A 23,932-nucleotide genomic window follows, 5' to 3' on the forward strand; every position below is an offset into this window, starting at 1 on the left:
TAACACACACACACACTCACACACACACACACACACACACACACACACACACACACACACACACACACACACACACACACACACACACACGGGCGGATGGATGATCCAGAACTCTGATCTGAAGGGAAAAGAGTTCCCTCTGATCATCATCATCATCATCATCACAAACTAAAACAGCTTGTCATCATTTGTCTTCTCTGTCCTGCATTTTCCACGTTTCACGTTTCTGTCGCACGTCGCACAGAGATGATGTCATCAACTGTGTCCTCCCTGCTGAGCTCCACCAGCAGCCTCCTCATCCTCAGGTGGAGCTCCTCGTGGAGCTGCAGGAGGAGGCCTCCTCCTGTCAGCGTGTAGTAAACGTGTGCTCTGCTTGCAGCCGTCTGCGAGCTGGACTCTGATTCTGGCGTCCCGTGTGGCGACGTTGTCCAACGATGGTTCTTTGACTCAAACATGGCTGCATGCTCTCCCTTCTGGTTCGGCGGCTGCGGCGGAAACGCCAACCGCTTTAACACGGAGCACCAATGTTTGCAGACGTGTAGCTCGCAGCGTAAGTCCTGACTGACGGATGGAACTTCCTCTCACACCTCCAACACCTCAACAGTCTGAGCAGAGTTCTCCTGCTTCTGGTTCTGGTTTTGGTTCCGGTTCTGCAGCCTGAACTTTCTGCACGTAGATCAGATGACGAGCTCTGAGCTGATCCAGCTGTTTCCTCTCCTGCACATCTGCACACGTCTTCTCACCTCTCTGTTTCCACCTGTTCATCCGTTCAATGAACGCACACTCGTGTGATGATGTAACATGTCGTCTCCCACAGATCCAAACATCGTGCTGAAGACGCAGCAAGCCAGAGGTAATGACTGAAACACTGAAACACAAACGCTGAAACGCTGTAACGCTGTAATTCTGTAGCGCTGTAATTCTGTAGCGCTGAAACGCTGTAACACTGTAGCACTGTAATTCTGTAGCGCTGTAACGCTGTAACACTGAAACACGAACACTGAAACGCTGTAACGCTGAAATGCGAAAGCGCTGAAACCCTGTAACGCTGTCGCGCTGTAACCCTGTAGCGCTGAAACGCTGTAACGCTGAAACCCTGTAACGCTGTAGCGCTGTAGTGCTGTAACACTGTAACACCGTAACGCTGAAACGCTGTAACGCTGAAACACGAACACTGAAACGCTGTAATTCTGGAGCGCTGAAACGCTGTAACGCTGTAGCGCTGTAATTCTGTAGCGCTGTAACACTGTAGCGCTGAAACGCTGTAACACTGTAATTCTGTAGCGCTGTAACGCTGAAACGCTGTAACACTGTAGCGCTGTAACACTGTAACGCTGAAATGCTGAAACGCTGTAACACTGTAATTCTGTAGCGCTGTAACGCTGTAGCACTGTAATTCTGTAGCGCTGTAACGCTGAAACGCTGTAACACTGTAGCGCTGAAACGCTGTAACGCTGTAGCACTGTAATTCTGTAGCGCTGTAACGCTGAAACGCTGTAACACTGTAGCGCTGTAACACTGTAACGCTGAAACCCTGTAACGCTGTAGCGCTGTAGTGCTGTAACACTGTAACACCGTAACGCTGAAACGCTGTAACGCTGAAACACGAACACTGAAACGCTGTAATTCTGGAGCGCTGAAACGCTGTAACGCTGTAGCGCTGTAATTCTGTAGCGCTGTAACACTGTAGCGCTGAAACGCTGTAACACTGTAGCACTGTAACACTAGCGCTGTAACGCTGTAGCACTGTAATTCTGTAGCGCTGTAACGCTGAAACGCTGTAACACTGTAGCGCTGTAACACTGTAGTGCTGAAATGCTTTAACGCTGAAACGCTGTAACACTGAAACGCTATAACACTGTAACATTGTAACGCTGTAACACTAACGCTGTAGCGCTGTAACACTGTAACGCTGAAATGCTGAAACACTGTAACGCTGTAACGCTGTAACGCTGAAGCACTGTAACGCTGAAACCCTGTAACGCTGAAACGCTGTAACGCTGAAACGCTGTAACGCTGAAACGCTGAAACACCGTAACACTGAAACGCGAAAGCGCTGAAACCCTGTAACGCTGTCGCGCTGTAACACTGTCGTGCTGAAACGCTGAAACGGTGTAACGCTGAAACCCTGTAGCGCTGCAAGGCTGAAACGCTGAAACGCTGTAACGCTGTAACGCTGAAACCCTGTAGCGCTGTAAGGTTGAAACGCTGTTAATGCTGAAACGCTGTAACGCTGAAACGGTGTAGCGCTGTAACACTAACGCTGTAACGCTGTAGCGTTGAAACACAAACGCTGTAACTCTGTAGCACTGAAACGCTTTAACGCAGTAGCTCTTTAACGCTGTAACACTGTAACGCTGTAGCGTTGAAATACTGTAACGCCGTAGCGCTGAAACGCTGTAACGCTGTAGCGTTGAAACACTGGAACGCTGTAACGACCTGGTGGCCTGATGGGCGAAGCTTTTCAGTGTCTCTCTAACTCCGCCCTCCGTCTCCACCCAGACACCTGCCTCCAGAACCAGGACCAGGGCGGCTGCCAGAACTACACCATGATGTGGTTCTTCGACACCGAGCAGAGCGAGTGCTCCCGCTTCTGGTACGGCGGCTGCGGCGGCAACGAGAACCGCTTCAAAACACAAGATGAGTGCGAGAACCTGTGTGTGATGAAGAACCGATGAAGAGGAGGCGGAGTCACGGCGTTACACCGACACGTATCAGGACTTCTCCACGCGTCTCCGAGGAGAACCAGCGAGCAGCTTCAGTGTGAAGAGTCGTAACGTCCGCCGCTCCCTCAACACCTCAGTCACTCCCCCTGCTGGTTCCTCTTGGACATGCATGTTTGATTTCCCCCCCGAACACCTTCTGTCTCAGCCCAACTTCCTGCAGCCCCAACATGGCCGCCACCTCTCACGGACTTTGTTCCCACTTCCTGTTTCAGTCCACGTGCTACTTCGATAAAGGTGGATGTGAAACGGGAATTTTTCAAAGAAACTGCGATATTAAAAAGTTTCTGTGAACACATCTGGTTTGGTTATTTCACAAGAAAGACTCCAGAACGAAGAGTATTTCATCTTCAGTTAAATCAGAACGCTGAGCTCCGATTTTCAGATTTAATGGTTGAGAACGTTGCAGCTGAGCCATCATCTGCTGAGCCACCATCTGCTGAGTCATCATCTGCTGAGTCACCATCCATCTGCTGAGTCACCATCCATCTGCTGAGTCACCATCCGTCTGCTGAGTCACCATCTGTCTGCTGAGTCACCATCCATCTGCTGAGTCACCATCCGTCTGCTGAGTCACCATCCATCTGCTGAGTCACCATCCGTCTGCTGAGTCACCATCTGTCTGCTGAGTCACCATCCGTCTGCTGAGTCACCATCTGTCTGCTGAGTCACCATCTGTCTGCTGAGTCACCATCTGTCTGCTGAGTCACCATCCGTCTGCTGAGTCACCATCTGTCTGCTGAGTCACCATCTGTCTGCTGAGTCACCATCTGTCTGCTGAGTCACCATCCATCTGCTGAGTCACCATCCGTCTGCTGAGTCACCATCCGTCTGCTGAGTCACCATCCATCTGCTGAGTCACCATCTGTCTGCTGAGTCACCATCTGTCTGCTGAGTCACCATCCATCTGCTGAGTCACCATCCGTCTGCTGAGTCACCATCCATCTGCTGAGTCACCATCCGTCTGCTGAGTCACCATCTGTCTGCTGAGTCACCATCTGTCTGCTGAGTCACCGTCTGCTGAGTCACCGTCTGCTGAGTCATCGTCTGCTGAGTCACCGTCTGCTGAGTCATCGTCTGCTGAGTCACCGAATCCTGATTAAATTCTAAAACTTCACATTTATGGGATGTAACTCGACACCTTTGCCTTCATTCAGTCTCCGCCCACCCCTTTTTCTCGAAAAGCTCCGCCCACAGGACAACAGGATTGGTTCCTTATGAAACTGTCTGAATGTGAGCTTCTCTTTACTGGAACAAACCCCACCGGTGTCCACATACTTTTGGCTGCCGTGTGTACTCACGCAGCAGAAAACCTCCGACAGCGAATCCTCCTCAAACTGTCCGATGATGATTCGAACGTCACGATCCTGCAAAACACGAGCGAATGTTGGTTCCTGAAGTGAATCATTCAAACGTTCGTCCTCACGTGGACTTCCGCTCCCGTACGACACCGCCGTGGTCAGAAGTAAGCGGACGGGCGTCCCTCCGTACCTTCATGGTCCTCAGGCTGCTGCAGACGTCCTCAGAGAGCGTCTCCGAGGCGACGAGCTGGACGTCGGCCTTCAGCAGCTGGCGGATCAGATCCCTCTTCATCTGCAGGCAGAACACCATCACAGGACCGATATTCAGTCTACTGTCACAAAAGGCTAAAAACCAGAAGATGTTGAGACGGCGTGTCGTCTGTCCACCTCGGAGAGACGCGGTCCGTTCTGCGTCACCAGCCCGACTCGGCTCCACTTGTGGCCCTGCAGCAGCTTCACCGCGGCCCGGTTCAGGGCCCGGTCCGACGGCACCGTGCTGAACAGGTTCCCGTACCACCTCCTGTTGGACAGGCCCGGGGACGAGGCCGCGAAGGACACCTGGGACATCGGGAGGACACGGAAGCAGGTGAGACCAACCGCTTAGAACATACCGCTTCATCCCCCGCAGTCCAGAACCGTACCTGCACCAGGCTGAGGGCCGGCAGGGAGCGGCCGATCAGCGCCGTCACGCCCGGACACACCCCTCCCAACACCAGCAGGTACCTTGGCCCCGCCCACATGGCGTCAAACAGGGCTTTGAGGGCTTCAGCGGGGTCGCACTGCAAAACACGACGAACACGTCCTCAAATATCAGCAGTGAAAGATCTGCATCAATACGACCGCCAACATCTTCAGTTTCACACGTCATAAAAGCACCTCCAAGTTTCCAATAAGTAGTGACGCTGTGTAAAATCAAAATAAAACAAATAGATCGGATGTGTTCCTGAGCCCACGCACTGATTTCCACCACAGAATCATTGTTGTTAATGAAGTGCTGCCTGAAAGACCTTTTTCTCTTGTGTACGTAACACTTCTTATTTCAACCAAAAACTTTAGCCGCCGTGTTCACTGTTGGAAAACCGGACTAAGAAAGATTCAACGACCAGCTGGACACATTTTATTCACTTTGGATTTGATGAGAGAAGTTGAATGGGAGTCTATGGAGCCGGAGGCTTTTTGGAGCCGACCTCTAGTGGCACTCGCTGGTATTGCAGCTGAAGACACTTCTGGATCGGAACCATTTTACAGACCTGAAACTACGAACTCTTTTAGAAACAGTCTGTGGTCCCATTCGGAGGTCCAGGTCTGACACCCACCCGGAGGTCCAGGTCTGACACCCACCCGGAGGTCCAGGTCTGAAACCCACCCGGAGGTCCAGGTCTGACACCCACCCGGAGGTCCAGGTCTGACACCCACCTGGAGGTCCAGGGTCTGCAGCTGGATCTCGTAGTCCCCCAGCGGTGCTGCTTGTTCCTTCAGGTCCTGCAGGGCCAGTCTGACAGCGGCGGCCACGCCGGCCGTCTGGTTCTGCCTCCCCGACCCGGAGCTCACCGGCATCATCCACAGCACGGGCAGAGGGTGCCGAACCAGAGCCGGCGCCGGCCCGACGGTCAGCCAGCAGACCAGCAGGACCCTGAAGACTCGGTGCAGCCGTCCACGCCGGTCCATCCTGCTCGGAGTGCAGACGGAGACTGAGACCGCTAATCCTCTAAGAGGCTGAGAGATAAACGGATCAGCAGCAACTCAAGATGCCACCTGGATCCTCAGAACCGGCTGCTCACGGGTTCTAGAGGAGAGCCCCGCCTCCAGGTCTACTACAAACCACCTGACGTCTGTCAATCAAATCACACCGTTGTCAACCAGAGCAGCTGTCTGCTTGGTTATTTAATAACCTCGGTTCAAACAGGAAAAACAATCTCAGAGCGACACAAATTAAATCTCTTTAATTTTACGTTCTGAAAAAACACATTTTTTACAACTCAGATTTCAAATTGTTTAAACTGCAGCTTTCAGAGAAGAACCAGGAAATAAAGGAGCCCGGTGATGATGAAGATGTTTTATCTGCTCGGCATTTTCACCATCGAGTCAAGTTTAAAACACGTGTACTTATTTGTTACATGTTGAAGAAAACTCTTTAGATCATGCAGGAGCATAAAGAGGCTGACAGAACAAACTCCTGAAGGTCCACTTCCTCTCTTGTTCTGGAGCTTTTGACTATCATCACTCTGTTGCCATGGAAACTCCAGGACGACCATGCGCTGGGTGTTCGGTGGAGACGCGGTTCTGGTGGACCTGCAGTGGTCCTGGACCGGTCCGGCTCCGTACGGGTCCGACGTCAGTTGCACGTCGGTTTCGTGTCTCTGAACCAGTTCACGTGTTCGGACCAGAACCGGCTGCACTGAATCAACTCTGTCCTTTCAGCGGTTCTTTGGACCGTCCAGTCTGCCGGCCGGGTCCCTTCCCTCTGCTGCCTCCGCCTCCTCCGCCTCCTCCTCCTCCTCCTCCTCCTCCTCCTCCTCCCCTCTTCCTCTTGTGCGCTGGTCTCGGCCCCGCCCCCTCCTCCCTGCCGGCGGACTGAGCCCAGAGGGCGTCGTAGCGGCCCGGCGCCTGGTAGCCGGGCTGGCTGCGGTCCAGCGGCTCCGAGGAGAGGAGGATCCAGATGGCGGGCAGGTTACGGCTGACGGTGAGGCTGTCGAGTCCGGCGCCGGACTCCAGCGGCTCCCACACCTCGTCCACGGCGCCGTACAGCAGCCGGGTCAGCTGGTGGAGCCCCTTCACGCGCCGCTTCATGATCTCCGCGCACGTGATGGCCTTGGAGACGCCCTTACCGCTCGCCGTGAAGACCAGGTGTCTGCAGAGCGGCCGGCCCGGAGCGTGCCCCTCCCCCTCCCCCTGCCCCTCCCCCCGGGGTTTGGCCTCCATGCGGCTCAGGGCGTAGCGCAGCAGGTTGCGGATCTTGCTGCCGTCTTTGACGCGGATCTCCGGCGTGTCGGCGTGGAGGCCGGCGAACGGACAGACGGACGGCCGCTCCACGGTCCGAGCTCTGCTGTAGTTCTCCATCTGCATCAGAACCAGAACCACAACACAAATTAAACAGTCAGTCGACTTCCTGAAAGGAAACTGGACTTCTTTTCTCACATCTGTGTGTTTTCTGAGGACATCTGAGGTCGAAACTTGTATCGGGACAGAAACCTGCAGCGCCACAAGGGGGCGCCAGATCACCTGACCTCAGATGGACCGTGTGCACATCCTGAGTGAAGACAGGACAAGTTTACCAGTAAAGGAACTGGACCGGTGCCGAGAACTCAGCACTCAGCAGCAGAAAGGTTTCATTCAAAATACCAAAAGACGGTTTTAAGAGCAGCTCCTGACGTCATCCGACACTTTCTGACAAAAGTCATCTGAATATCATCCAGAATTATCCAAATAGGTAAAGAGGATGTTGTTGGTTGGAGCTTCGTAGTCTTCATATGTTGTTGATCACCTGACATTAAAAACAACAACAAACATCGTCCTTCATTGGTGGAAACAATCTAATACATGAAGCACCTCTTCAGACCTGCACACCAAACTCCATCCAGAAAACTACGGAGTCACTTCAAACGTCCTCCTCACATCGAACACTGTTGAACCAGGATGTAAATTACGTCTCGAACCAGGTTTCAGGGTCTTCTGATATAATCAGCATCGGAATGAGTTCATTCCTCTGAGAACCAACGTTTAAATGTCCCGATCTTCTCCTCTTCACCACGTTTGGTATTCGGCAACGTTAACGTACAAGCTACCGGACAGACTGAACAATTGAACTAAAACCAACCGCACTTCCTCAACCTGGTGTACGCCGAATTAAGGAGAAGGTCGAAGTGATTCAGGAGAACGTGAAGAACCTTCGTGATATGAATGTACCGGATGTGGAGAGAAAGAAAACTTTCAAAGCGATGGTATTTTAAATGAAGATCGGCGCTGTGCCAACGCTAGCCGAACACACGCCGGACTGACAGAAAGACGTCAAACTAAACTTTACTCTGCGCGGTCACGTGACGTCACCACGGAGACTTCTCCACGTGACGTCACCACGGAGACTTCCTGTTTTTTTACTGATGTTGGAAAAAGTTGACAAAAAACTGCGTTGTTAGCTGTTAGCAGATGCGGCTAAGCTACAAGCTAAACGAGGGGGCACGTGCCGAGTGTAAAAACCCCGAGTCATGATAAATAATGTGACCTCAATGTGACCTCAATGTGACCTCAATGTGACCGTGTGGACTCAAATATAAAACCTACATTTAGAATCAGACCTGCAGCGTTCTCTTACTGAACTGTCCACATGTTTACTTCAGCTGCGCCGCGCTGCCGTATGACGATGAGAACTGTCGTAAACTAACGTGCGTCTCTACCTCAGAAACCGGCGAACTTCAGAAGCTTCATCTGAATTCAGAGCACCTGTGTGACCAGGTAGAAACCTGAGGATGTACCGGGACGACAGCAGAAGAACCATCTGCTTTTTATTGACTTTCTACTGAATGTCTCGTCTGAAAACACTGAAATGTGGTGTTCAACGGGGGGTGGGGGGAAGCGGCAGTGAGTCCTTCCCGCCTCCCGCCACAGGGGGCGGCAGTGAGTCCTTCCCGCCTCCCGCCACAGGGGGCGGCAGTGAGTCCTTCCCGCCTCCCGCCACAGGGGGCGGCAGTGAGTCGAGTTACTTTAATCTGCTTTTTATCAGTTTGCTTTATTTCACAGTTTAACGCTGTCATCTTTTTTAACTGTTGGCTCTTAAATGTGTTTATAAAGTTATAAAAACATAATTATTGTTGAGGAAAAGGAAAATGTTGATTAATACAAAGGACAGGCTGTCATATGTAGATACATAGATATACAATCATATATAATTTGTAGTTTAAACTTTAAAAATTAAGCATGTTTGAATTTTTTAAGGTTTAGTCATAAAAACAAAAAGCGAAAAAATTTCCCCTTGGGGATTAATAAAGTAACTAACTACCGAAAACATAGGGTACCTTGTTATGATTATTACAAACCTGTTGCAAAAAGTGAGATAAAATAGTTTGGTAGATTTATATAGGAGGTGTCAATATTGGACTGTTTGTAAACCTGGTTTTAGACTAGTTTTGGACTGATACTGGACTAACTTCGGACTGGTTTTGAACCTGGTTTCAGACCTGGTTGGATCTGGTTGTGCCGTAGTCCTGACGTCAGTCTGAAAACGCTCTACATTCAACCATCCTGTGATTTGCAGAAGTTCAATCTGATTTGGACCCTCAGACCAGAACCTCCAGAACCTCCAGAACCTGTTGGTTTCTTCTTCTTGTGGCCGTCCGTAAACAAAAAGTCTTGAATTTACAGCATCAGCAGGACTCAACAGAACGTGAACACTTCATTTGTTCTGGATCTCCGGCTGCACGTTGAAACCGACTGACTCGTCCTCAGAGATCCTGTGAAGTGTTGAAGGTCAGCTGCTGTCCGAGCGTTCAGTCCTCCAGAACCTCTCAGAACCGCCTGTCGCTGCCAAAACCAACTCGTCCATCACCGAGCCGACCGCCGGCCCGACGAGTCGAGCGGCAGCAGCTGTGATCAGCTGTGATGAGTTTCAACATACTTTAACACCCCAACGGACCTTTAACATCCCACCGGACCTTTAACATCGCTGGTCTGCAGGTTGCTCAGAACCTGAGTTCTGATGTTCAGCCCGGCCACAGGTGGAAACGCTGTGGAGCATCAGCACGACTAGAAACCATCTCAAACCCAGTTTCCTCTGACGCGTCTAAAAAAAAAAGAAGTTTGATGTCATTTCATGCAATTTTACCACAAAAAAATTAAAACTCCACAAATTAAATCGACATATTTGAGAAAAGGTGTAAAGTCACAACAACAAAAAGGAGCTGATTAAAAGCAAATGATGTAAAAAAAACAAAAAACGAATAAATTAAAACACAGGAGGATAAACAAAAAATAATGCTGATAAATAAATATTAATGCTGACAAACAAAAATTAATGCACGTTAATGCAATGTCACATCTGCAGAATACAGAGGAGGGGGAGGCTGCTATGCTTCCTGCTCCTCCTCCCCCTGCTCCTCCTCCCCCTGCTCCTCCTCCTGCTCCTCCTCCCCCTGCTCCTCCTCCTGCTGACCATCTTAAAGCAGCTCCCTCCTGCAGCTCTGTGTGTGGGGTTCCTGTGTTTCAGGTCGGACGGTTCTGATTCAGCAGATCTGTAAGTGACTCTAACTTTAACTCTGTCTTCATCCTGAGTTCCATTCAGTGTTTAACGGATATTAAATATCGATAGATATTAAATATGGACAGATATTAAAGTTGTGAGCTGATTAACCAGCTGAGATTCATGCTGACTGTTTGCAGCAGTGTGATCAATTACAGTCAAAGAAAACGTTCCTCTGGTTGTGTTTTAAGTTTTAAATAGTTCTATTTCAGTAACATTTTTTTCTTGATTTCAAGTTTTAATTGGTTCTGTTTCAGTAACAGTTTTATATTTTAAGTTTTAAATGGTTCAATAACAGTTTTATATTTTAAGTTTTAAATGGTTCAATAACAGTTTTATGTTTTAAGCAATTCGGATTTAAAGTTTAAACTCGTTCAGTGCACCACAATTCAAATTCTTTTTTATTATTATTATTATTATTATTATTATTATTATTTATTTGGGCCGATCTTTATTTTACGAGGACTGACTGAGATCAAACATTTCTTTCACTACAGACAATCTGCTGTACAAACTCACACATACAAACAGAAGCAGCACATTCAACATGAAGATTATCTGTTGTCTTTTATTATGTTTCTCTCGTCGTGTTTTTACAAAGTTTTTCTCTGCAGAACTTTTAGATGTTTAGGTTCTGGTTCATCGCAGGTTTTCACACCGAACATCGATTTCAACTAAAACCCCGAAAAGTCGTGACGCTGTGAAACAGAATAATTTGTAAATCATGTAAAAGACAAAACTGAAACGGAGACGTGTGTTGAAAAGGTGATGTGGTCAACATGAACTTGTCCCGACTGCTTTTTACACCTGTTTCTGCCATCAAATTCAAAATAAGCATATATTTATCATAAAATGATTAAAAAAAAAAATGCACAATTTCAACATCTGATACATTAAATATGAGTTCACTTGATTCACAAATCAAATCAAAGTCCGTGAATTTTCAGGGTTTTTCTACTTTTCTGCATAAATTTGACCAGAAACATGATGATATTTTTACAGTCCAAAATTTAGATGGAATTCAAATAATTGAAATTCAATTGTGGACCAAGAACACAAAGATTACAAAAGGAAAATCAACCCATCAATAAATAAATAGTTTTATCAAATAAAAAAGTGCCACTGATTAATATTGTAAAGTAAACTCGAGCCCTAATAACCGTAATATTATCTTCCTGCATGTCTGTTTTAATGTTATTTTTTAGCTATAAAACACTTTGAGCTGCATTTCTTGAAGGAAAGGTGATATGCAAATACAGTTTATTACTATTATTAATATTGATTGAAGAAAACGATCAATATTCACTTCATGTCTCTGAAAGTTTCACCCTGAAGTATCCGGACTGGTTCTGCAGGAGGACAGAAACCCAACATGGAGGGAAGAGCAGGTCTTCTCTTCAGCCTCGTCGCAGCGTGTTTCTGCTGCACCGCTGCTCAGATCGCAGGTCGGTACCGAACACAACAACCCAGGTCAGGTGGGCTTTATTCTAGGTGTTCATGAGGGGGCAATTAAAAGGGACTGGGACACAAGGTCAGATGGGACAAAGGGTCAGATGGGACATCAGGTCAGATGGGACAAAGGGTCAGATGGGACACAAGGTCAGATGGGACAAAGGGTCAGATGGGACATCAGGTCAAATGGGACAAAAGGTCAGATGGGACACAAGGTCAGATGGGATAAAGGGTCAGATGGGACACAAGATCAGATGGGACAAAGGGTCAGATGGGACACAAGGTCAGATGGGACACAAGGTCAGAAGGGACATCGGGTCGGATGGGAAACAAGGTCAGAAGGGACATCAGGTCAGATGGGACACAAGGTCAGATGGGACATCAGGTCAGATGGGACACAAGGTCAGATGGGACACAAGATCAGAAGGGACATCGGGTCGGATGGGACACAAGGTCAGATGGGACATAATGTCAGATGGGACACAAGTTCAGATGGGATATCAGGTCAGATAGGACACAAGGTCAGATGGGACATCAGGTCAGATGGGACATCAGGTCAGATGGGACATAATGTCAGGTGGGCAACAAGGTCAGAAGGGACATCGGGTCAGATGGGACATCAGGTTAGATGGGACATTAGGTCAGATAGGACACAAGGTCAGATGGGACATCAGGTCAGATGGGACACAAGATCAGATGGGACACAAGGCCAGATGGGACATCAGGCCAGATAGGACACAAGGTCAGATGGGACATCAGGTCAGATGGGACACAAGGTCAGAAGTGACATCGGGTCAGATGGGACATCAGGTCAGATGGGACATAATGTCAGATGGGACACAAGGTCAGATGGGATATCAGGTCAGATGGGACATCAGATCAGATGGGACATCAGGTCAGATGTGACACAAGGTCAGATGGGACATAATGTCAGATGGGACACAAAGTCAGATGGGAAATAATGTCAGATGGGACATAATGTCAGATGGGACACAAGGTCAGATGGGAAATAATGTCAGATGGGACATAATGTCAGATGGGACACAAGGTCAGATGGGACACAAGATCAGAAGAGACATCGGGTCGGATGGGAAACAAGGTCAGAAGGGACATCAGGTCAGATGGGACACAAGGTCAGATGGGACATCAGGTCAGATGGGACACAAGGTCAGATGGGACACAAGATCAGAAGGGACATCGGGTCGGATGGGAAACAAGGTCAGAAGGGACATCAGGTCATATGGGACACAAGGTCAGATGGGACATCAGGTCAGATGGGACACAATATCAGAAGGGACATCGGGTCGGATGGGACATAATGTCAGCTGGGATACAAGGTCAGATGGGATATCAGGTGAGATGGGACACAAGGTCAGATGGGACATAATGTCAGATGGGACACAAGTTCAGATGGGATATCAGGTCAGATAGGACACAAGGTCAGATGGGACATCAGGTCAGATGGCACATCAGGTCAGATGGGACATAATGTCAGGTGGGCAACAAGGTCAGAAGGGACATCGGGTCAGATGGGACATCAGGTTAGATGGGACATCAGGTCAGATAGGACACAAGGTCAGATGGGACATCAGGTCAGATGGGACACAAGATCAGATGGGACACAAGGCCAGATGGGACATCAGGCCAGATAGGACACAAGGTCAGATGGGACATCACGTCAGATGGGACACAAGGTCAGAAGTGACATCGGGTCAGATGGGACATCAGGTCAGATGGGACACAAGGTCAGATGGGACATAATGTCAGATGGGACACAAGGTCAGATGGGATATCAGGTCAGATGGGACATCAGATCAGATGGGACATCAGGTCAGATGTGACACAAGGTCAGATGGGACACAAGGTCAGATGGGATATCAGGTCAGATAGGACACAAGGTCAGATGGGACATCAGGTCAGATGGGACATCAGGTCAGATGGGACACAAGGTCAGATGGGACACCAGGTCAGATTGGACATCAGGTCAGATGGGACATCAGATCAGATGGGACACAAAGTCAGATGGGAAATAATGTCAGATGGGACACAAGGTCAGATGGGAAATAATGTCAGATGGGACATAATGTCAGATGGGACACAAGGTCAGATGGGAAATCAGGTCAGATGGGACACAAGGTCAGATGGGACACAAGGTCAGATGGGACATAATGTCAGATGGGACACAAGTTCAGATGGGATATCAGGTCAGATAGGACACAAGGTCAGATGGGACATCAGGTCAGATGGGACATCAGGTCAGATGGGACATCAGGTTAGATGGGACATTAGGTCAGATAGGACACAAGGTCAGATGGGACATCAGGTCAGATGGGACACAAGATCAGATGGGACACAAGGCCAGATGGGACATCAGGCCAGATAGGACACAAGGTCAGATGGGACATCAGGTCAGATGGGACACAAGGTCAGAAGTGACATCGGGTCAGATGGGACATCAGGTCAGATGGGACATAATGTCAGATGGGACACAAGGTCAGATGGGATATCAGGTCAGATGGGACATCAGATCAGATGGGACATCAGGTCAGATGTGACACAAGGTCAGATGGGACATAATGTCAGATGGGACACAATGTCAGATGGGACACAAGGTCAGATGGGATATGAGGTCAGATGGGACACAAAGTCAGATGGGAAATAATGTCAGATGGGACATAATGTCAGATGGGACACAAGGTCAGATGGGAAATAATGTCAGATGGGACATAATGTCAGATGGGACACAAGGTCAGATGGGACACAAGATCAGAAGAGACATCGGGTCGGATGGGAAACAAGGTCAGAAGGGACATCAGGTCAGATGGGACACAAGGTCAGATGGGACATCAGGTCAGATGGGACACAAGGTCAGATGGGACACAAGATCAGAAGGGACATCGGGTCGGATGGGAAACAAGGTCAGAAGGGACATCAGGTCAGATGGGACACAAGGTCAGATGGGACATCAGGTCAGATGGGACACAATATCAGAAGGGACATCGGGTCGGATGGGACATAATGTCAGCTGGGATACAAGGTCAGATGGGATATCAGGTCAGATGGGACACAAGGTCAGATGGGACATAATGTCAGATGGGACACAAGTTCAGATGGGATATCAGGTCAGATAGGACACAAGGTCAGATGGGACATCAGGTCAGATGGGACATAATGTCAGGTGGGCAACAAGGTCAGAAGGGACATCGGGTCAGATGGGACATCAGGTTAGATGGGACATCAGGTCAGATAGGACACAAGGTCAGATGGGACATCAGGTCAGATGGGACACAAGATCAGATGGGACACAAGGCCAGATGGGACATCAGGCCAGATAGGACACAAGGTCAGATGGGACATCACGTCAGATGGGACACAAGGTCAGAAGTGACATCGGGTCAGATGGGACATCAGGTCAGATGGGACACAAGGTCAGATGGGACATAATGTCAGATGGGACACAAGGTCAGATGGGATATCAGGTCAGATGGGACATCAGATCAGATGGGACATCAGGTCAGATGTGACACAAGGTCAGATGGGACACAAGGTCAGATGGGATATCAGGTCAGATAGGACACAAGGTCAGATGGGACATCAGGTCAGATGGGACATCAGGTCAGATGGGACACAAGGTCAGATGGGACACCAGGTCAGATTGGACATCAGGTCAGATGGGACATCAGATCAGATGGGACACAAAGTCAGATGGGAAATAATGTCAGATGGGACATAATGTCAGATGGGACACAAGGTCAGATGGGAAATAATGTCAGATGGGACATAATGTCAGATGGGACACAAGGTCAGATGGGAAATCAGGTCAGATGGGACACAAGGTCAGATGGGACACAAGGTCAGATGGGACATCAGGTCAGATGGGACACAAGGTCAGATGGGACATCAGGTCAGATGGGACACAAGGTCAGATGGGACACAAGGTCAGATGGGACATCAGGTCAGATGGGACACAAGGTCAGATGGGACATCAGGTCAGATGGGACACAAGGTCAGATGGGACACAAGGCCTTTAATGTTGCTGTGGGACTGGTCCTGGTGTTGGGACATTCATTGCTGATCTTCTTCCTCTCCTGTCCAGAGTGCCAAGACGCCACTGAGGGCGACATCGTCTTCCTTGTCGATGGCTCCTCCCGGATCGCTGAAAGCTTTCAGAACGTCCGCTCGTTTGTCAGAGGCATCATCGGGGGCCTCGACATCGGCAGCGACCGAGTCCGGGTCGGCCTGGCTCAGTACAGCGACGATCCTCACCTGGAGTTCCTGCTGAAGGACCACATGGACAAGGCATCACTGCTGAGAGAAGTGGAGAGAATTTCTCACCGAAAAGGTGGCAAGCAAACGGGCGAGGCCCTCGACTTCCTCCGGGAACAGGTCTTCACAGAGGAGTCCGGGAGCCGAGCCGTTGAGCGGAAGCCTCAGTTTGCCGTGATCATCTCTACTGGGGACTTCTCCGATGAAGACGTAGAAGCGGCCCAGCGGCTGAGGAGGCACGGCATCATGGTGTTTGGTATCGGGGTGGGACAGGTCAACCAGGACAAACTGAGCGCCATCGTTAACAAGCCGCTGCAGCACTTCCTCCTCACCACCAACAGCTACCAATCTCTGCCGGAGATGACGGACCGTCTGCTGCAAGCTCTGTGCACCACCATGAAGGCTCAGATGAGCGGTAACGGCAAACAAAGTTTATCACTCAGACGTAAAAATAAGTAACCGAAGTTTTGAACACCATGAAAGAGGAGAGCATCTGAGGCTGCTAATAATTCCACAAAGCTGTAATCTCCCCAACCTCCCATGAAACCGTCTCTTGTCCTCTGAGTTATGTTTCGTACCGCTCAGACCTCCAGTCCTCTTTCGGTCGGTGTAGTTAAGGTGTCAGTTTGTGTCAGGAAACTAGTTTGTACAAATTGATTTCCGAAAACGTCCACTTTCAAACGTGTAACTGTTTCGATTGGCCGTCGGATGAACGGCCTTCCACCGCAGAGAGGCGAGGCGGGACAAACTGGACAAATTGGACAAACTGCGACAATACGAGGGTCCATCAATAAGTCCAGAGAGTTCCTGAACGCAGCAGGAAGCAACGAGCTTCATCAGGAAGTACTCAGAGTGTCGTCTCTTCATCAACATCTCTGCTCCAGTTTCAGGATTCTATGGTGACATCACCAATGTTCTCGGACCAGCGGTCACGTTAACGCGTGGAACTCAGTGATGATGTTGATGAATACTTCCTGATGAAGCTCGTTGCTTCCTGCTGCTCCGGGTGCATCACCATGCTGCCTTCAGGAACACTCTGAACTTACTGCCGCCATTTTGCGGATGATTCCAACCTGTTGTCTAACACGCTCACCAACACCTCCAGACTGATGACTCTGTCCTTTACTGTCATAAAATGTTCTTCTTGTTTCCGTCTTGTTTCAGCTTTAACCAGCAGGTTTACAGATGTTTTCTTCCTGGTGGACAGCAACACAGTTCCAAAGCAGTTCAACATCTTCAGGACCGAGCTCGTCAACCTGATCACTCAGCTCGACGTCAGAGCGTCTACCTACCGTGTTGGACTGGCTCAGTACAGTCAAGACGTCAAGGTCGAATTCCTTCTTAATGCTCATCAAACCAAACAGGAGACCCTGAACGCTGTAAAACGCTTCCGTCTGCACCGACAACCCAACCAACGGGGAAACCTAGCACGCGCTCTGCAGTCCGCCAACAACTTCTTCAGCGAGGAGGCGGGCGGCCGAGCAGAACTTGGCACCAAACAGATGCTGGTCATTGTGAGCGGCGAAATATCACCCGATCGCATGTCTCATTGGGCGAATGACCTCAAATCAGCCGGGGTGACTATTGTGGGGATGAATGGCCTTTTACCTGGATTACCCGGTTCATCTGGAGACGGGACATTTCGCAAAGTCATCCATGACCATCTGGACCATTTCACCAGCCCTAACATGACATTTGATTCTCCCAGAGTGACTCAGCTGAAGGACGTCATCACAACCCAGGAAGAGGTTCAAGTCAGTCAAGGTGAGCGCTTCTTCTTCTACCTTCGACTGAATATAGAAGTGGGCGTCGTAGCTTCTGAGTCTGACAAGTGAGGCCAATGTGTAGTTGCCTCAAACCACAGTACCAGTGAGGCCACTAGGTGGTCCAACAGACTCCCATTGAAAAAGCATCCAGTTCTCTTCTGAAATACAAAGTTGGTAAATGTTTCCATTATGGTGTCGTTAGATAAAGTCCTTCTGATCAATTACTAGAATTATTATAGTAATGATAAACTACTTTATTTGTTTTTTGTAATTCTTATCATTCATTGGGACGGGTTTTTGACAATGTATTTTTCAACCTTTTTAGTGGGAGTCAATTTGGACATTCAGACAAATTCTCAGTTTAATACAAAACACTTTCTGTATGGATTGAGGGGAGGCGGCTCCAAGGTCTGCAAACAAACTCATCTTCATGTGAACTAGCCTGGCTCCGCCCACCTGACTCTCACTGCTTCAGTCTTCTCTGTAATTGTAGTCTGGAAAACCTGTTGGTTGGTTCAGCCACTCTGAAGGGCGGACCAATCAGAGACCAGTAGGCGTGGCTTATGTGACGATGTTGAAGTCAACTTGTAGTTCTAACAATGGTGGTGGCAGCAGAGCCAATCAGCAGCCAGCAGTGACGCCATCGTTAGTTTGTGAATGTTATGAATCCTCCAGTTCAGATTCTGTCCGTCACCATCTTTGTTAGTTCGGAGCGGTTTGGAGCAGGAAGTGACCATATTTGGATGAGCTGGGGGAGGAGCCAGCGGTGGATCTGACCGATCTGATCGGAAACCTGACGATACTACGTCCCGCCCACCGATAGCTGTAACCTGACTGCACCACAGGCCTGTCAATCAAACAGACACGCCCCCAAAAACAGGTCTTCTTGAATCTTCTTTTCTAATGAATGAGGGATTATTTTCAGATGGACCTCCAGAAAACTAATAAGAAGGAGTGACTTTAGCTAACAACACCGAGATAACTGATGGACACATTTTATTCACTTTGGATTTGATGAGAGAAGTTGAATGGGAGTCTATGGAGCCGGAGGCTTTTTGGAGCCGACCTCTAGTGGCACTCGCTGGTATTGCAGCTGAAGACACTTCCAGATCGGAACCATTTTTCAAACCTAGAAGCTACGAACACTTTTATAAACAGTCTGTGGGCGGAGCTGGATGCAGCGATGTGAACAGTTGAATAAATGCTGGCAAACATGGAGGAGTTGAGGTCGGAGTCACTTTTCTTTCCAGTTAGTTTCAGTGCACAACATCCGGTATCCGGTGGTCACTGGATCACGTGGACACACTCTGATATTCCAACACTGATCTGGAGTTTTGGACACTCTGTGATTTAAAGAATGTTTCTCTTTTCAGAAGCTGAAGGCTCAAGTTGACTAATTTCTCTCTTTACAGATTGCAGAGGAGCCAACGTGGCAGACGTCGTGTTCATTGTTGAGTCCGGCAGCATCGGACCAGCTCACTTCCAGCTGGTGCGCACTTTCCTGTACTTGATCGTCGGTGGCCTGGAGGTCAGTCGAGCGAGAGTCCGAGTGGGCATCGTGACGTGCAGCGACAAACCCATAGCGGAGGTCCACCTCAGCACCTTCAGCGACAAGGCTGAAATCCTGCAGTTCATCAACATGCTGCCTTACCGTGAGGGCCAGACGTACATTGGAGCTGCCCTCAATTTCACTAAGGCAGAGATGTTCCAAGAGCGGCTGGGCAGCAGGGCGTTTGTCCAGAAGGTGGCAGTGGTGATCACTGACGGTCGTTCCAACGATGATGTGAGCGAAGCGGCGATCGCGCTCCGTCGTGACGGCGTCACAGTTTACGCCGTAGGAATCAAAGAAGGCGACACAACTCAGCTGCAGAAGATTGCTTCGTTCCCTCCCTACAGCTATGTTTTCAATGTGACAAGTTTCACCAGGCTGAGACCCCTGAGGACGGTCCTGCAGAAGAGCCTGTGCAACAACATCATTTACCAGATGATTACCAACGTTGAGACCACAAAATACGTCAAAGAAGGTTTGAACCCTTTCTTCTTAAAGATCTCTTACACAAACCTCCATGAGGACAGTCAAAGTCTGAAGAGTATTCATGATGTCATGTTCACTTAAGTTGTGATATAAAGAGGACGTCAAGATGAGGAGGGGGTCAACAAGTCATTTTGATCTGATGTAAAAGACCTTTTTGGTTCTCAGATGTAACGGTGAGATCTAGTTCCCATAACCAGCCGTATGTGAGCTCCCGTTCAGGTGAACCTCGCCTCGCCTCTCTCAGGCTGCGTGAGAACAACTAATCCTTCTTCTTCTTCTTTGTCTCTCCAGCATGTAAACACCAGGATGAAGCTGACATCTTTTTCCTGATCGATGACTCGGGAAGCATCAGTCACGCAGACTTCAGTGACATGAAGAACTTCATAATTGGGTTTCTTAAAAACTTCCACATTGGGCAACAACACGTTCGCATCGGGCTGGTGAAGTACTCCGATGCGCCCACCCTAGAGTTTGACCTGACGGAATACTCGGATGCTCGGAATGTGGAGAAAGCAGTGAAGGCGATAAGGCACGTGGGAGGCGGGACCAACACAGGAAAAGCTCTGTTATACATGGAACGTTATTTTAAGACTCGTAATGTCCCAGAGTACCTGATTGTCATCACCGATGGAAAATCTGCTGATGCAGTCAAAAGTCACGCAGAAAACTTAAGGAGACAGCAAATCAACATCTACGCCATCGGGGTGTTCAATTCAAGCCAGGCTGAGCTGGAGGAGATCTCCGGTGACTCCATGAGGACTTTCTCTGTCAGTAACTTTGAGGCCCTGAAGTCCATCAGCAACAACATTGTCACAGAGATCTGCTCTTCAGAGGGTAAGGACAACCGGACGAGACGGCCTCGCATCCCGCATAGAGAGCCGAACTGAAACCAGGACTTCTGGAGTATGTTTTACTTTTGTAAGCGGGACTTTGGTGCCCTTTGACCTTCTGCCACCAAAGTCAGATCAGTTCACCCTCGTGTCCGACCTCGTGTCGGTCTGCCAAACTTGAAGAAATTCCCTCGAGGAATTCTTTAGATATTACGTCCACAAGGAAGGGACGGACAGACAGACGGTCCAAAAACAGAACGCTACAGCTAATGCTAATTTGATCGTGGCTTTATTGCTTCTGAAGCTGCAGTTTCACTTCGGCTCTCTATGACGTGGATAGGGTGGAAGATGTTTAACCTGGCTGGAGGGTTGCGCTTCGAGGAGACGAGGAACGCCACACTAACCTTTCTCTGTTCTGTACCCACAGCTTGCGAAGATGTACCGAGCGACATATTTTTCTTAACTGCCAGCTCTGAGAGCATCACTGACATCGACTATCAGAAAATGAAAGACTTCATTAAATCTGTCATCAGCAAGTCGGTCATTGGGGAGAACCAGGTGAAAGTTGGCGTCATGCAGTTCAGCACAGAATCTCGTCTGGAGTTTGACCTCAACAAGTACAACAGAAAAGAGGACATAATGCAGGCGATCGACCGCATGACTCAGATGAATCAAGGCACTCGCAGCGTATTGGGCATTCAGGATGTCTCAAAGTACTTTGATGCAGACAGAGGAGGACGCCCTCACCTGAAGCAGAGATTGGTACTGATAACAGATGGTAACATCAAAGGTAATGTCGCGCTCCACGCTGCAGCTCTCCGGGCCAAGAACGTGGAGATCTACACTGTGGGACTGAAGGACGCCGGCACCAAGCAGCTGCAGGAGATCAGCCACTCCGTGGACCAGGTCTTTACTCTGAGAAACTTTGACGAACTGAAGTCACTGGTGCCCAAGCTGGCCTTAAAGTTCTGTAAGAAAGGTAAGGGTGGTGTGAGACTGTCTGAACCAGGTGGTGACTGATTAGATTTATTTTTATTGTGGAATCACACCATATAATACACACATTATTAGGTCTTAAAGTTAGCTTCAGATTCGCTACTTAAGGGAAAAGTTAAGGGAAACCTTACTGACAGCTTCGAACCACATGTTGTCCTCTTAATGCTGTTAAAGCATCTTAGACACTTTAGATGAAGCCTGAACTCTAAAGTCTGAACAGCATTTTCTGTTTTAGGAAACCTTTATTCCATTTGTGAAAACAAAAACTGGGATATTTCACTGCCTTTTTTCACCTCTGGGCCGCATTAGACCGGCTCCAGGTCCAGAACTACAGCACTCACACAGGTCAAACCTGGACTGGATTATCACAGAGATCTCAGGGTTGTCTTGAAAGTCATTGAAAGTCACGTTTGAAGTCATCTCCACCTGCGAGTTAGACCTGAAGAAGCCCTGAGGGCCAGAGGAAGTCCTTTCCATGACACTCAGATTGACACTGCGACCGTGATTTTTTTATCATGACAACCAACCAGCTCTCCACTCTCGACGCTAACCTGCCCTCTCACTCTTTGTTCTTCCTCCAGATTGTGAGAAGATAGATAAAGCTGATATCATTTTCCTGGTGGACGGCTCCAAAAGTATAGATGAGAAAGAGTTCGAAAGCATACGAACCTTTATGGTGTCCATAGTGAACCAGACCACCGTCGGGAAGGAGCTGACTCGCTTTGGGATCATTCTCTACTCCAACCAATCTGAGTCCAAGTTTGCTCTCAAAGATTGTACCTCTAGAAGAGCCGTTCTTCAAGCAATAAAAGATTTGTTACCGCCAAAAAGCATAACAAATACAGGCAACGCCATGGCCTACTCCGTAGACTTCTTCACTGCCAAGAACGGCGGCCGCAGAGAGCTCAAAGTGCCTCAGATTCTCATGGTGATCACAGACGGCGACGCCACCGACTCTGAGAAACTGAAGCCGTCATCTGATGAGCTGCGTTCCAACCAGATCACCGTCTTCAGCATCGGAGTGGACGAGGCAAGAACAGACCAGCTGCACATCATGGCCGCAGGCGACACGTCCAAAGTCTTCTACGTGAAAGAGTTTGAGAAACTGGAAACTCTGTACAAGAATATTTCTTCTATCCTCTGCAATAAGACCAAGCCAGGTAAGAGGTTCCGTACTTGTGGTCACAGTAATTAACTTAAAGCTCTCAGTAGAAACTCTGCTGCTCAAATTAAATAGCTCAAAATAGAACTTCATCACCAGAAATAATTCAACAAGGTTTGTCAACTTCTCTTCCCTTCATTACAACAAACTGCATGCTGGGAGACTGGAAAAAAATGGTCCAAAAAAAGTTTTATTATGCATATTGTTTTTTGTGTAGAGTGTGCATTGATATGATTTTAAAAGCATTCAAAGCTCTTATTTTTATAGCACACCGAGCTGAAGTGTTCTGTGTTACAGTCTCAGACTGTTCTGCAAAGCTATGTCACTTTTATGACTTTTTGAGTCAGCCCCACGATTGTTCTTCAAGTTCAGGAAATTTAAAAATAATCAACTAATTGGATGCAGGAGTGCCTTAAAGTGTAGTACCATTGAGGGCCACCAGGGGCTGTCTCCACTACAACCGCTCTACATACTCTAGAGTTGTTCATCAGTGCTGACGTCCTTCTCTTGCTTTTCTCTGGCAGCTTGTGACCGGACCGATTTGGTCTTTCTGCTGGATCAGTCCAGCAACATCAGCCCAGCCGAACACAAAGCCGTGACCCGGTTCACCGTGGACCTGGTCAACAGCTTTAAAGTCGGTGAAGAGTTCGTGCGTGTCGGACTCGCACAGTTCAGTACCGACTTTCAGCATGAGTTTTACCTCAACATGTACTACAACGCTGAGGATGCGATCAAGCACATCGACAGCCTGGGACGCCGCGGCGGAGAGACCAACATCGGACAAGCCTTGTACCACATGAGGACGTACTTCCAGAAGTCGGTCGGCAGCCGCAGCAACTTACCCAGGAACCTGCTGCTGATCACACGCGGTAACTCTCAGGATGACGTGAAGGATGAAGCCGACCGCCTCCGGGCGATGGGGGTCCAGATAATAGTCATCATAGTTGGAGAGGTCTACGACCTGCAGCTCCTGCAGATCACCGGAACGGCGGACAAACTAATCCCTGTCTACAATGTCGACCGCTTCCAAAATATCAAACAATTGGTTATCGACAGCATCTGCTACGTCCCGGACAAGCCCTCGAGTAAGTCTCACAGTGTAACTTATTGTTTTTAACCTTCACATGTGTGTCTGAGTGCCGAGGGTAAAGACAGACTTCTCTTGGCAG

The 23,932-nt window shown here is 48.8% G+C and overlaps 4 protein-coding genes across 12 annotated transcripts in view; 2 read left to right on the top strand and 2 right to left on the bottom strand.

Moving 5' to 3' along the window:
• The window catches only part of col6a4a (collagen, type VI, alpha 4a), a 50,149-nt gene extending 47,128 nt beyond the window's left edge, over nucleotides 1–3,021 (top strand). The window contains exons 40-42 of one of the 2 annotated variants that reach the window (XM_069143813.1): nucleotides 380–550; nucleotides 818–853; nucleotides 2,503–3,021. In XM_069143813.1, coding sequence (XP_068999914.1) covers nucleotides 380–550; nucleotides 818–853; nucleotides 2,503–2,678 — 383 coding nt within the window. In that variant the 3' untranslated portion in view covers nucleotides 2,679–3,021. The remainder of the gene's footprint in view (nucleotides 1–379; nucleotides 551–817; nucleotides 854–2,502) is intronic. The other variant, XM_069143814.1, reaches the window with a different exon arrangement.
• Nucleotides 3,022–3,695: 674 nt separating this feature from the next.
• Nucleotides 3,696–4,854, bottom strand: LOC138194797 (gamma-aminobutyric acid type B receptor subunit 2-like). Its single transcript, XM_069143775.1, has 5 exons — nucleotides 4,666–4,854; nucleotides 4,412–4,582; nucleotides 4,215–4,316; nucleotides 3,919–4,090; nucleotides 3,696–3,835 (listed from the first exon to the last, which is right to left on the bottom strand). Exons 1-5 carry the CDS (start codon nucleotides 4,762–4,764, stop codon nucleotides 3,696–3,698), a joined length of 684 nt encoding a protein of 227 aa, XP_068999876.1. The 5' UTR covers nucleotides 4,765–4,854.
• Nucleotides 4,855–5,952: 1,098 nt separating this feature from the next.
• On the bottom strand, nucleotides 5,953–8,464 carry LOC138194822 (ribonuclease P protein subunit p25-like protein). 7 transcript variants are annotated; one of them, XM_069143826.1, is made up of 2 exons: nucleotides 8,419–8,464; nucleotides 5,953–7,084 (listed from the first exon to the last, which is right to left on the bottom strand). In XM_069143826.1, the coding sequence occupies exon 2, from the start codon at nucleotides 7,082–7,084 to the stop codon at nucleotides 6,428–6,430; it is 657 nt and encodes a 218-aa protein (XP_068999927.1). In that variant the 5' UTR covers nucleotides 8,419–8,464; the 3' UTR covers nucleotides 5,953–6,427. The 7 variants fall into 7 exon arrangements, with proteins under 7 accessions (XP_068999927.1, XP_068999922.1, XP_068999926.1 ...); XM_069143821.1 differs by lacking the exon at nucleotides 8,419–8,464 and adding an exon at nucleotides 8,306–8,392; XM_069143825.1 differs by lacking the exon at nucleotides 8,419–8,464 and adding an exon at nucleotides 8,320–8,375.
• An 856-nt stretch (nucleotides 8,465–9,320) lies between these two features.
• The window catches only part of LOC138194819 (collagen alpha-6(VI) chain-like), a 34,215-nt gene continuing 19,603 nt past the window's right edge, over nucleotides 9,321–23,932 (top strand). Inside the window, exons 1-9 of one of the 2 annotated variants that reach the window (XM_069143815.1) lie at nucleotides 9,321–10,250; nucleotides 11,579–11,701; nucleotides 15,805–16,389; nucleotides 17,139–17,738; nucleotides 19,153–19,764; nucleotides 20,067–20,609; nucleotides 21,033–21,584; nucleotides 22,183–22,761; nucleotides 23,288–23,848. In XM_069143815.1, coding sequence (XP_068999916.1) covers nucleotides 11,629–11,701; nucleotides 15,805–16,389; nucleotides 17,139–17,738; nucleotides 19,153–19,764; nucleotides 20,067–20,609; nucleotides 21,033–21,584; nucleotides 22,183–22,761; nucleotides 23,288–23,848 — 4,105 coding nt within the window. In that variant the 5' untranslated portion in view covers nucleotides 9,321–10,250; nucleotides 11,579–11,628. The remainder of the gene's footprint in view (nucleotides 10,251–11,578; nucleotides 11,702–15,804; nucleotides 16,390–17,138; nucleotides 17,739–19,152; nucleotides 19,765–20,066; nucleotides 20,610–21,032; nucleotides 21,585–22,182; nucleotides 22,762–23,287; nucleotides 23,849–23,932) is intronic. The other variant, XM_069143816.1, reaches the window with a different exon arrangement.

Source organism: Embiotoca jacksoni, unplaced genomic scaffold (assembly GCF_022577435.1).
Source record: "Embiotoca jacksoni isolate LCO1_2020_lvr unplaced genomic scaffold, fEmbJac1.0.p SCAF_114, whole genome shotgun sequence".
Lineage (NCBI taxonomy): Eukaryota > Metazoa > Chordata > Actinopteri > Embiotocidae > Embiotoca > Embiotoca jacksoni.